The sequence below is a fragment of the Crinia signifera genome, chromosome 2, assembly GCF_055691185.1.
Source record: "Crinia signifera chromosome 2, ASM5569118v1, whole genome shotgun sequence".
Taxonomy (NCBI): Eukaryota; Metazoa; Chordata; class Amphibia; order Anura; family Myobatrachidae; genus Crinia; species Crinia signifera.
The window spans coordinates 358,146,846-358,160,138 of NC_139218.1; the positions used below are offsets into that span (position 1 = coordinate 358,146,846).

Below are 13,293 nucleotides of genomic sequence, written 5' to 3' on the forward strand. Positions count from 1 at the left end.
TAATAGAAAATCAAATCTAACATCAAATCTAAAGCAAATCTAAGCATGTGTACAGGGCTTAACTGATCAGAGCTGCCTTATTATTTCTTCAGATCTGGAGAAAGGAACACCATAATAATAATAATAATAATAATAATTTATCCAAACATGTGTTACTGTACTAAATATGCCTGACTGTCCATATAATTCTGCTTTTGGGCACATTTCTTAAGAAATAATTGGCTGATGGGCCAAAACTGCAACTCAAACTACTACTAATATAACTCATACTTGCCTACCCTCCTGGAATGGCTGTGAGGCTCCCGAAAATTGGGTTCCCCTCCCGGCCCCCTCTGAAGGTGGGCAAGTCTCCCACATTGCCCCGCAGCCCCTGCTCCCCCTCCCCCCCCCCTTACCCGCTGCATCAGGTTCCGAATTTTGCGGGTCCATAGGGAGGGGCTAAAATGATGCGAATCACGTCATATTGCGTCATTTTAGCCCCACCCCCAATCCACCGACCGGCGAATTGCCACAACTGCCTGTCATGGGGGCTGGGCTTGGTGACATTTGACTCGTCCCGCCCCCACGACATGTAGCCTTGTTCTGACCCCTTTCACTCCTCTTCGGGCTTCTCCTGGAGAGGAATGTAAAAAAGTAGGCAGGTACAGTATGATATAACTGCTGCTATTACTACTATTTATCTATTCACAGTTTCTTATATAGCGCAGCATATTCCGTTCCGCTTTACAATTGGAAACAACAGTGATAAAACAAACTGGGTTTTAACAAACTGACATAGAGGTAGGAGGGCCCGGGTATTGTGCTTTGCATGCACCTCTTGCTGTTTTAAATTAAATTAGTCATTTTTTTTTTTTTTTAATGGAATACATACGATATTCCTCTGGTGGGGATGCTGGCAGTCAAAAGAACAACCCCGGGATCCCAATACAAAGAATCCCAACAGGGGCACTGTGAGTGATCTAAACCACACTCCCTTCCCCTAACCCAGGGGTTCCCAAACTTTTTTTAATCACAGCACCCTAGAGTATAAGAATTTTTTTTGCGGCACCCCTAGGCCAAAATTATTTTAATTAGATTGGATTTATATGCGATTCTTAGGGTCAGTTATAGGTAAAAGTGCAGGAATTGCTTCTGTTTGTACACATTTTATGATTGGCAGCCACCAGCACTGGTTTTGCTTATAAATAATTAACCATTAATAATTTGAGTTGGTCCTGGACTACCAACCCAGGGCACCCCTGCATGTGTCCCGAGGCACCCCAGGGAGCCACGGCGCACAGTTTGGGAACCCCTGCCCTAACCCATCCATCCATTGTTAATGACCTCTGCCGTGGACTAAACATGTCAATTTGGCTATATAACATGTTTAGCGGTGACATCACTGAGCGATATCGTTTATTGATATTGATATCGTTCAGTGTGTACACTCAATATTGGTGACCTGCTGCCGATATTCTAAACTATACTGCCCGTGGCCAGCATCGCCTAGTATGTATGGGCCATAAGAGTATGTTCCCCCTAGTGCATAAACCAAACCCCAGCCTGACCTTACCCCACCTAGGCATACTTATGTTTGGGATGCCGGCTGTCGGATTTAGATGTCAGCATCCTCATCCATGTTGAAGTCCCGACGCCGGCATTATAACTGCATCCCGTTTTTTAGTAAAAGGACTTACCTACTTCAGTCTGCTCATACATATACAGTGTTGTATGTATGAGCGTGGGTGGTTTGAGTATCATTTGTATGGTTCTTAAATTATTTTTGTGGTTAACATTATTTTGTGTGGTTTATCTATCATTTGTGTGATTTATGTATAACTGTGTGTAGTTTACGTATGCTTTATATGGTTTATATATGATTTTGTGTGGTTTATGTATCATTTGTGTGGTTTATGTATAACTGTATGTAGTTTACGTATGCTTTATATGGTTTATATATGATTTTGTGTGGTTTATGTACTGTATCATTTGTGTGTTTTATGTATAACTGTGTGTAGTTTACGTATGCTTTATATGGTTTATATATATGATGTGTGGTTTGTGTATCATTTGTGTGTTTTATGTATAACTGTGTGTAGTTTACATATGCTTTATATGGTTTATATATGATTTGTGTGGTTTATGTATCATTTGTGTGTTTTATGCATAACTGTGTGTAGTTTATGTATGCTTTATATGGTTTATATATGATTTGTGTGGTTTATGTATGACAGTGTGTGGTTTATGTATGATTTGTGTGGTTTATGTATCATTTGTGTGTTTTATGTATAACTGTGTGTAGTTTATGTATGCTTTATATGGTTTATATATGATTTGTGTGGTTTATGTATGACAGTGTGTGGTTTATGTATGATTTGTTGTGTTTATGTATGACAGAGTGTGGTTTATGTATTATTTATGTGGTTAATGTAACAATATTGTTTTATGGATGACTATTGTGTGAATAAAATGGTCACCTCAGCCCACCCCCATCCCACTTACCTCAGCACGTTAGTCTTCTCTCTCACCCTCACACCCCAAGGTGAGATCATGAGCGGATAGTGCACATGTCCATCTCTGGACACAGGGGCGGATTGGGGACCAAAAGTGGCCCTGGAAAATTTCTGGAAGTGGCCTCATGTGGGCAGCACCAAATCAAAATGGGCAGGGCCAGCATAACAGTAGGCGGGGTTACTACATCAGTATACCTGCGAACTTGAAGCTGAAAGATGCACAGGTTTCTACCTAGTCACGGGTGTTGCACAGAACCAAACAATTTGGCCGCGGACACTGCAGGAAACAGGGCTGATTACTTTGAATACATACACTTAAACATATGTATATGAAGTATTCAGCCCATGTATAATTCTGAACAATGGGAGGAGGGAGAGCACCTCTCAGGGAGGGGGAACATGTTTATGAGCTCACCTCCTAAAGCCTTAAGGGGCATACAAATGGGGTGATTTCAGACCCTTTTCTAAGATATCTGACTAGATCACCTTCGCTTGCCACAACTTTACTAAACCTACTATATACTTATTTATTTTAAGTACAGTTGGAGCCATTTTCATTCAACCCAACTATGCGGCATGTCTGCCCGTCTTGACGCACCATTAGCTGAAATACGCATTCGTTACACTTACGCACCACATTTGCGGCAATGGGGCATGCAAGCATGTGAGATGCTAGCGTGTCCCCATCTTGACGTGTTGCTGGGCTGGATGAAAACGGCACCATCTGTAGCTACAAATGCTGCCTCATACAAATTATTCATCAAATTATTGGGACTCAGAGCCTGAAAAGCAGCAAAGCAGCAGCAGTATTTGTGGTTGCTCAGTGTTGTGACTAGACATAATTAGTCCCCTCCATTACCGCGATTCTTGGGCCTGTGGGGAGGAGGAGCCATATTAAATTACAATTGCATTATGTCGGCTTTGCCATCACCTCACAGGCCATCGAATCGTGGTAAAATGCTGTGTGGAGAGGGGGCAGCACGGCTCTACGATTCTGGGATGGAATGCATTAGAAAAAACATTTGTGGTCAGGGCCGATGCTAGGGTGTTCGGTGCCCTCCTGCAAACTTTACATTTGCACCCTCTCATACTTTACAAAGGGACCACGCACACAAAAAAAGATGTGTGGTCTCACAAGGAAGGGACGTAGCCACACAATAGTACACTCATTTAAAATTACACCACACAGTACACCAACTTATTCACATTATATAGCACCAGTGCCATAATTAGACATTTTGTTGCCCTGTGCCAGAAAGTGAATTTGTGACTGCCCCACTACCACAGCGAGAACTGGGAGAAGGGGCGTGGCAACGTGACAGTAAAAATAACACCGTAATGCCCATTACACTTTATGGCACACATGGTACTGCCACACAGTACTGCCTATTTCACATTATGCCACACATTGTGATGCGCTTACACATTATGCCACACAAGGTAATTCCCCTTATACAATATGCTGCACACTTTAATGCCCATATGACATTATGCTATGTGTAATGCCCCAAGTACTCCTGCTTATACACATAATGCCACCAGTAGTGTCCCTTACACAATGGCCAGAAAAGTGCCCAATGCATTAGGTCCTGTCCAGCCCTGAGCCCAGCAGAGCCTGCAGAGGCACTGAATTGGCTCAAAAGCTGGTACCATATTTGAAAATCAATCAGAGCTCTCAGTCCAACAGCCAATCAATAACTGCAGCTGCTGGACCACATGATGTACCCACAGTGCAAAAGGGGAAGGCACCACTGGCACACACCTAGTTATTGCCCTGCACAGCACCTAGTGCCCCTTATTCACATTACGCTTCACATAAGTGCCCATTACACAAAATGTCCACAGTAGTAGTGTTGCTTATACATAATGCCCACTATTGTCCTCAGTAGTATCTCTGACTATACGTGACGCCCACACCAGTTGCTGAAAGGCTTAGCGCTGACTATACGTAACACCCACACCAGTTGCTGAAAGTCTTAGCGCTGGTTATACGTAACACCCACACCAGTTGCCGACAGTAGTAGCCCTGATTATGCTTAATGCCCACACCAGTTGACAACAGTAGTAGCGCTGATTTTAGCTAATGCCCACACCAGATGCAGACAGTAGTAGCGCTTGTTATACCTAATGCCCACACCAGTTGCAGACAGTAGTAGCGCTTCTTATATCTAATACCCACACCAGATGCCGACAGTAGTAGCGCTTCTTATACCAAAGCCCACACCAGATCCCGACAGTAGTAGTGCTTCTTATACCAATGCCCACACCAGAAGCAGACAGTAGTAGCGCTTCCTATACCTAATGCCCACAGCAGATGCAGACAGTAGTAGCGCTTCTTATACCAATGCCCACACCAGATGCAGACAGTAGTAGCGCTTCCTATACCTAATGCCCACACCAGATGCAGACAGTAGTAGCGCTTCTTATACCAATGCCCACACCAGATGCAGACAGTAGTAGCGCTTCCTATACCTAATGCCCACACCAGATGCAGACAGTAGTAGCGCTTCTTATACCTAATGCCCACAGCAGATGCAGACAGTAGTAGCGCTTCTTATACCTAATGCCCACACCAGATGCAGACAGTAGTATCGCTTCTTATACCTAATGCCCACAGCAGATGCAGACAGTAGTAGCGCTTCTTATACCAATGCCCACACCAGATGCAGACAGTAGTATCGCTTCTTATACCTAATGCCCACACCAGATGCAGACAGTAGTAGCGCTTCTTATACCTAATGCAAACACCGGTTGCTGACAGTAGCAGCGCTTCTTATACCTAATGCCCACACCAGATGCAGACAGTAGTAGCGCTTCTTATACCTAATGCCCACACCAGATGCAGACAGTAGTAGCGCTTCTTATACCTAATGCCCACACCAGATGCAGACAGTAGTAGCGCTTCTTATACCTAATGCCCACGCCAGATGCAGACAGTAGTAGCGCTTCTTATACCTAATACCCATGCCAGTTGCCGACAGTAGTAACGCTTTTTATACCAATGCTCACACCAGATGCAGACAGTAGTAACGCTTCTTATACCTAATGCCCACACCAGATGCAGACAGTAGTAGCGCTTCTTATACCAATGCCCACACCAGTTGCTGACAGTAGTAGCGCTTCTTATACCAATGCCCACAGCAGATGCAGACAGTAGTAGCGCTTCTTATACCTAATGCCCACACCAGATGCAGACAGTAGTAGCGCTTCTTATACCAATGCCCACACCAGATGCAGACAGTAGTAGCGCTTCTTATACCTAATGCCCACACCAGATGCAGACAGTAGTATCGCTTCTTATACCTAATGCCCACACCAGATGCAGACAGTAGTAGCGCTTCTTATACCTAATGCAAACACCAGTTGCTGACAGTAGCAGCGCTTCTTATACCTAATGCCCACACCAGATGCAGACAGTAGTAGCGCTTCTTATACCTAATGCCCACACCAGATGCAGACAGTAGTAGCGCTTCTTATACCTAATGCCCACACCAGATGCAGACAGTAGTAGCGCTTCTTATACCTAATGCCCACGCCAGATGCAGACAGTAGTAGCGCTTCTTATACCTAATACCCATGCCAGTTGCCGACAGTAGTAACGCTTTTTATACCAATGCTCACACCAGATGCAGACAGTAGTAACGCTTCTTATACCTAATGCCCACACCAGATGCAGACAGTAGTAGCGCTTCTTATACCAATGCCCACACCAGTTGCTGACAGTAGTAGCGCTTCTTATACCAATGTCCACAGCAGATGCAGACAGTAGTAGCGCTTCTTATACCTAATGCCCACACCAGATGCAGACAGTAGTAGCGCTTCTTATACCTAATGCCCACACCAGATGCAGACAGTAGTATCGCTTCTTATACCTAATGCCCACACCAGATGCAGACAGTAGTAGCGCTTCTTATACCTAATGCAAACACCAGTTGCTGACAGTAGCAGCGCTTCTTATACCTAATGCCCACACCAGATGCAGACAGTAGTAGCGCTTCTTATACCTAATGCCCACACCAGATGCAGACAGTAGTAGCGCTTCTTATACCTAATGCCCACGCCAGATGCAGACAGTAGTAGCGCTTCTTATACCTAATACCCATGCCAGTTGCCGACAGTAGTAACGCTTTTTATACCAATGCTCACACCAGATGCAGACAGTAGTAACGCTTCTTATACCTAATGCCCACACCAGATGCAGACAGTAGTAGCGCTTCTTATACCAATGCCCACACCAGATGCAGACAGTAGTAGCGCTTCTTATACCAATGCCCACACCAGATGCAGACAGTAGTAGCGCTTCTTATACCAATGCCCACAGCAGATGCAGACAGTAGTAGCACTTCTTATACCTAATGCCCACACCAGATGCAGACAGTAGTAGCGCTTCTTATACCTAATGCCCACACCAGATGCAGACAGTAGTAGCGCTTCCTATACCAATGCCCACACCAGATGCAGACAGTAGTAGCGCTTCTTATACCAATGCCCACACCAGATGCAGACAGTAGTAGCGCTTCTTATACCAATGCCCACACCAGATGCAGACAGTAGTAGCGCTTCTTATACCAATGCCCACACCAGATGCAGACAGTAGTAGCGCTTCTTATACCAATGCCCACACCAGATGCAGACAGTAGTAGCGCTTCTTATACCAATGCCCACACCAGATGCAGACAGTAGTAGCGCTTCTTATACCTAATGCCCACACCAGATGCAGACAGTAGTAGCGCTTCTTATACCTAATGCCCACAGCAGATGCAGACAGTAGTAGCGCTTCTTATACCTAATGCCCACACCAGATGCAGACAGTAGTATCGCTTCTTATACCTAATGCCCACACCAGATGCAGACAGTAGTAGCGCTTCTTATACCTAATGCAAACACCAGTTGCTGACAGTAGCAGCGCTTCTTATACCTAATGCCCACACCAGATGCAGACAGTAGTAGCGCTTCTTATACCTAATGCCCACACCAGATGCAGACAGTAGTAGCGCTTCTTATACCTAATGCCCACACCAGATGCAGACAGTAGTAGCGCTTCTTATACCTAATGCCCACGCCAGATGCAGACAGTAGTAGCGCTTTTTATACCAATGCTCACACCAGATGCAGACAGTAGTAACGCTTCTTATACCTAATGCCCACACCAGATGCAGACAGTAGTAGCGCTTCTTATACCAATGCCCACACCAGTTGCTGACAGTAGTAGCGCTTCTTATACCAATGCCCACACCAGATGCAGACAGTAGTAGCGCTTCTTATACCAATGCCCACAGCAGATGCAGACAGTAGTAGCGCTTCTTATACCTAATGCCCACACCAGATGCAGACAGTAGTAGCGCTTCTTATACCTAATGCCCACACCAGATGCAGACAGTAGTAGCGCTTCCTATACCAATGCCCACACCAGATGCAGACAGTAGTAGCGCTTCTTATACCAATGCCCACACCAGATGCAGACAGTAGTAGCGCTTCTTATACCAATGCCCACACCAGATGCAGACAGTAGTAGCGCTTCTTATACCAATGCCCACACCAGATGCAGACAGTAGTAGCGCTTCTTATACCAATGCCCACACCAGATACAGACAGTAGTAGCGCTTCTTATACCAATGCCCACACCAGATGCAGACAGTAGTAGCGCTTCTTATACCTAATGCCCACACCAGATGCAGACAGTAGTAGCGCTTCTTATACCTAATGCCCACAGCAGATGCAGACAGTAGTAGCGCTTCTTATACCAATGCCCACACCAGATGCAGACAGTAGTAGCGCTTCTTATACCTAATGCCCACAGCAGATGCAGACAGTAGTAGCGCTTCTTATACCTAATGCCCACAGCAGATGCAGACAGTAGTAGCGCTTCTTATACCTAATGCCCACACCAGATGCAGACAGTAGTAGCGCTTCTTATACCTAATGCCCACAGCAGATGCAGACAGTAGTAGCGCTTCTTATACCAATGCCCACACCAGATGCAGACAGTAGTAGCGCTTCTTATACCTAATGCCCACACCAAATACCGACAGTAGTATAGCTGCCTATACGTAACGCCCACACCAGCTGCCGACATTCCTACGCTGCTTTTACAGATGGAGCCAGCCTCATTGTTGCTGCTGGCGTGCCAGATTCTCCGATCTGGCGGGCGGCCAGCCAGCATACATGGACACACAACGTCTTGGACGCTCGCATGTCCATGGGCCGGGTATGGGGCGGGCAAGCATCAGAGACGCACACATGGCAGAATCCCCAGCGCACCGCGATGATTGGTGTGCGGGGGACAGGTACAATGAGGATGGCTCCATCTGGACATAGTTTGGTGACAGTACTTTTTCGCACACTTTTTTTTTTACCTTAAAATCGGTGTCAGCTCAGCCTCTCCTTTCATCAGCCCTGCTGTGCTCCGATGTAGCTCCGCCCCCTCGTCCCGTTTGGCTCCGCCCATCCGTCCGTGTAGCTCCGCCCCCTGTTCAGTGTCTGCTGGCCTGACACTGATGTAGTTAAAGGGGGGTTGGACATGGGAGCTTGGAAAGAGCTTCAGGAAGCTGGCGCTGCTGCCTGTAGTCAGTGTGACAGGCAGCAGCAGCCACTGAAGACAGCAGCAGCAGCAGCAGCAACAACAGGGAAGGGGGGGGGGGGGGGGGGGGGGGGGGGGCTCCTCTCTGCTCCTGCGCTTCTGACTCCGAGTCCACTGGGCTCTTTGATCCTCCTGCGGCACCCCCCCCCCCCCGGGGAGGCGGGGCTAGCGCCGAACGGAGAGAGTCAGGCACAGGCTCTCAGAGAGAACAGTGGGTGGGAGGAGTCACCAGTAGTGCCAGACCAGTGACAGTCGGAGGGCCTGGCACATGGTGACTATACTTACTACTGGGCTGAGCCGGCTGACACTAGTAGCTCAGCCTCAGCGGCAGAGCCTGAGGTGAGCTCAGCTGTACGCTATGCTGTCACTGTGTGCTCACTGCTGCCCTTGCTGCATGCAATGTTAAATTCGGCCTCAGTAGCATCGGCCTCCCGGGAAAGTTCCCGGTAATTATAATGGCCAATCCGCCCCTGTCTGGACATCCCATAATTATATAGATTCATCATTTATTTACTGCATTCTTGTACTTTGGCTACACAGCACCGAGTACTCTGTGGTGACATATAAATAAATGATGATATTACTTTCTGTATATTTGAATAAAATGATGGCAAATGTGTGTAATGAGAATGTGAGAGGATTTATGCTTCCTCACTAATTACTGATCTCACAGTGTATTTGACCTTTTACACACGTTTCACTGCAATCGCCAAAGACCTCAGACATTAGGTAAAAAAAAAACATCATTAATCTTTATTGAATTATACTTAACAATAAGTGCCCTCCAGTGTATGCTTAAGACCATTATGGAGAACTGTGCGTTATAAAAAGAGAGAGCTTCGAAATCTGATAGCGGCATTCTGAAAGTGAAAATACCCGTTTGGAAAAACCTTTGTGCAAATTAGATACCGTGCAACAGTGGCAGTATTCAGACCGACTTTCACTGGGGCACATGGGCGTAACAGAAAAAACTATGGTAGGGGTCAAAGATCACCATTGAGTGCATCTACAAACATTGGACCTTATTCTGGTTCACAAGCTGCGCTGCAAAGTGTTTTAAGCCCATTGCAAAGGAAGTCCTGTTTTTATCTGTGCGCAAGAAATCAGAAAACTGTGGCTGCCGTACTCAACACACGGAGCCTTCACGAAAAACTCCAAAGAAAGTAAAATATACATGCATGGGATAGTGTCTTTTCAAAAGCGCCACCAGTAGTTGTCTTTCACCAATAGTCAAGTGAAAATAAATGAAAACTTTCCTTGAGATATGATATGAATCCTTGCCAATCACAAAGCTTTATACCTGAAAATAACTCCAACAGAAAAGATCATAGTGTAACACTGTTTAAACACCATAAATCCTTTAATATTTTTAATATTCCACTCACATTTCCTCTAAGAGGGTAAAGCATATAGATCCACTTAAAAGATGGATAGCCTTGATCTTTCTTTCTCTTTAGAGGATCACCATATGTAAAGGCACTAGAAAGAGCTCAAAACATAGACGGACATAGTGCAATATTGTTTATAGGTAAAAAACAAATTTAGTCCAAGAATGCACTCACATAAATTCAAACATTAAAAGCATATCACCAAGTGTCACGCACCACGGGGGTGGCTGGTGTTGGAGGGAGATGCGGGCTCTAGGGGCGGGGGTGGAATCATTCACCTGCTCCCCTCGGCGCCACAGGACCCTACCTGTTCCTGCTGCTGCTCCTCCTGGTTCCTGCAGCCTTCCAGTGGCCGGCGCCCTAGGCAAATGCCTTAAGCTGCCTAGTGGTAGCGCCGGCCCTGACTGAGGTGTAGATTGGTAAAAACCAAAGCATTGGATACATGTATTATTGCGTAGGTGCCAGATGCATGCTACATTTTATACAGTCTGTCCTCACATTTATGAAGAAAGAGTAAGACTTCATACACACTAATACATGTCAGCATGTGCACACAGGTCTGTCTCCTGTCTGTCATTGTGTTTCCTGATTCTGGAACAGTTGTGTCTGCTTCAATTTCTCTTCCACTTCACAATATAAATTATCCTCTGGCATTCTGTTCCACCTCTTGTTAGAGACGCAGCAAGCAGCAAGCTGCACTGTCAGTATTGATATCACACACTCCCACTTGCTAATAATGTCTTCCTAAAGTTCTCAGCATGTATTTAAAGGCGATCTCCACTGTGCAGCTATATCAGTCACAGAAATATTGTATTAATGGGAGATTGGAAAAAAGTATTATGACCTGTAATTTCCAACCTGAGAGGAATTCAATTATTTTTGGATCCCTCTAATGGGTGCCTGACGATATTCAATTGTCCTGCGAGTGCCATTGGTGCCCATTATTTTATTTATCACACTTGTCGCTCCCAAATGCACCAAGTCAAGTGCTAAACTCCTGCAAAGTATTGGTCGCTGCCAAAATGGAAGTTTGGCTCATCAAAGGTCCTAATCTGCAGATTTCTACGTGCCACCACAGGAGTTAGCAGGCGGAAATAATGGCCATCTATGGCACTTGTGCCCAAAGCCATGATTGGATAGCTCCAATCGGACATTCAAAATAATTGAACTCCCTACTATTTAACGTGTTCCGATATTTCCGACAATCAGAAATTTCGGTACACATCTATCCAATGCGGCTGTCTCTGACCACACTGAAGCCCATGCAGATCTGACTTTTTAAAAAATAAAATCTGCATTGTCCAAAAAAGCCGCTGGATTGGCAAATCTGCGGCCATTTTAGACAAAATACACATGGATTCGACAATTGTTCCAAAAGTTATAAGATTGAATTTTGACTGTCATATTGGCCCTTATTCTGATCGGTGCGGCCGGATCCGAATATGCGGCCAGGACCGTGCGTGCAAAACCCCGCCTTCCATACGGATCGCCAACTCCGTCCGTACGCGGTAACAAGCTGGCCAAACGGACCGCACGTGTATTTTTCATGGAATACGCCTCCTCCATCTCAGGGAACCTCCCCCATCATTCGATGGTCGCAGACCATCGAATGCAGGACCGAGTGGTCCACCAGCTCCCGCAACCTCAGACCACACGGACATTTTTCCATGCAAAAGCAGGGATCTGGGCGGGCAGCTGACATCCGGCGATGTCATATGTCCGCCCCCTACACGAGCGTCACGGCTGCATTACCATACGTACGCCCAGCGTTTGCATGGGAACGCCCATGAAACGCGGGGCGTATGCATATGGTAATGAGCCCAAATAGCCCTTCACACCCCTCTCCACCCCCTGGTCGGAGTGTTTACATTTCATGCGGGATTTGGCCGTACGCCCCGCTCGCACATGCGCAGAGACGCCTCTGCACATGCGCAGACACAAAACATCGGCGGCACGAACGCACGCGGATATTACCGCACCAACCAGAATAAGGGCCATTGATATTGGATTAGCCAATATTCCGACATTGAATACCCCCTAAAACTGAAAAGAGCTGATATTGCCCATAGCAACCAATCAGATTCTGTCTCTCATTTATCTACTGCATTTGGTTGCTATGGGCAATATCAGCTTTTCATTTTTAGAAGCTTTAGTACATTTTTGCAATAGCCACAAACATGAAGCTGCACACGGGTGTTTTAAATCAGGTTCCTTTCTTACCTTGTTAAAGAAATATTGCGTTGTGACGGCAAAGACGACAAACCCACAACTCGCTTTCTTGAGTTCCTCTCGGACGCATACAAGTTCCTTAGTCTGTTCCTCATATTTCTCCTTCAGTCGGTGTACAACCTGCCGATCGGCGTCCCGGCTCTGTACCTCTGACTTGGCTGCGTAGCCATTCTTTGCAACGGTCGGTTTCAGCTTGGGGTGTCCTGGAAGGCAAATATATAATTACAAGTTGTAGGTCAGAAAAATATTTCGGTAACCCCCATTTTCTAATAGATATTATCAGGCAACCAGAAATTTAAATGAGCAGTGTCCTTTTAAGAAGCTTAATACAATTATTTTCCACCTTATTATTGGTGATGTCTATGTCTTGAGCACTCAACTGCGCAGTAGAGGTCATTGGTAAGGAAGTAGAGGTCACCAGGGAAGAGCAGACATTGGACTGCTACAAGTGCTTGTGCTAACACTTAAAAAAGTAACAATCGCAGAAAAGTAACCAACTTTCAAATACTAACGTTTGAAGAACAAAAATATATAAATAAATAATAACACAGATGGGTGATGGAAGCTCCTGAGAGAGACAGTCACCAACGCGGCACTCCAGGAC

At 45.8% G+C, this 13,293-nt stretch overlaps 1 protein-coding gene across 3 annotated transcripts in view; it reads right to left on the reverse strand.

The window, feature by feature from the left end:
- Window positions 1-13,293, reverse strand: part of MTUS2 (microtubule associated scaffold protein 2) — a 443,851-nt gene that overhangs the window by 91,012 nt on the left and 339,546 nt on the right. For all 3 annotated transcript variants that reach the window (XM_083169852.1, XM_083169851.1, XM_083169853.1), the window contains exon 7: window positions 12,681-12,892. In XM_083169852.1, the coding sequence (XP_083025978.1) occupies window positions 12,681-12,892 (212 nt within the window). The remainder of the gene's footprint in view (window positions 1-12,680; window positions 12,893-13,293) is intronic.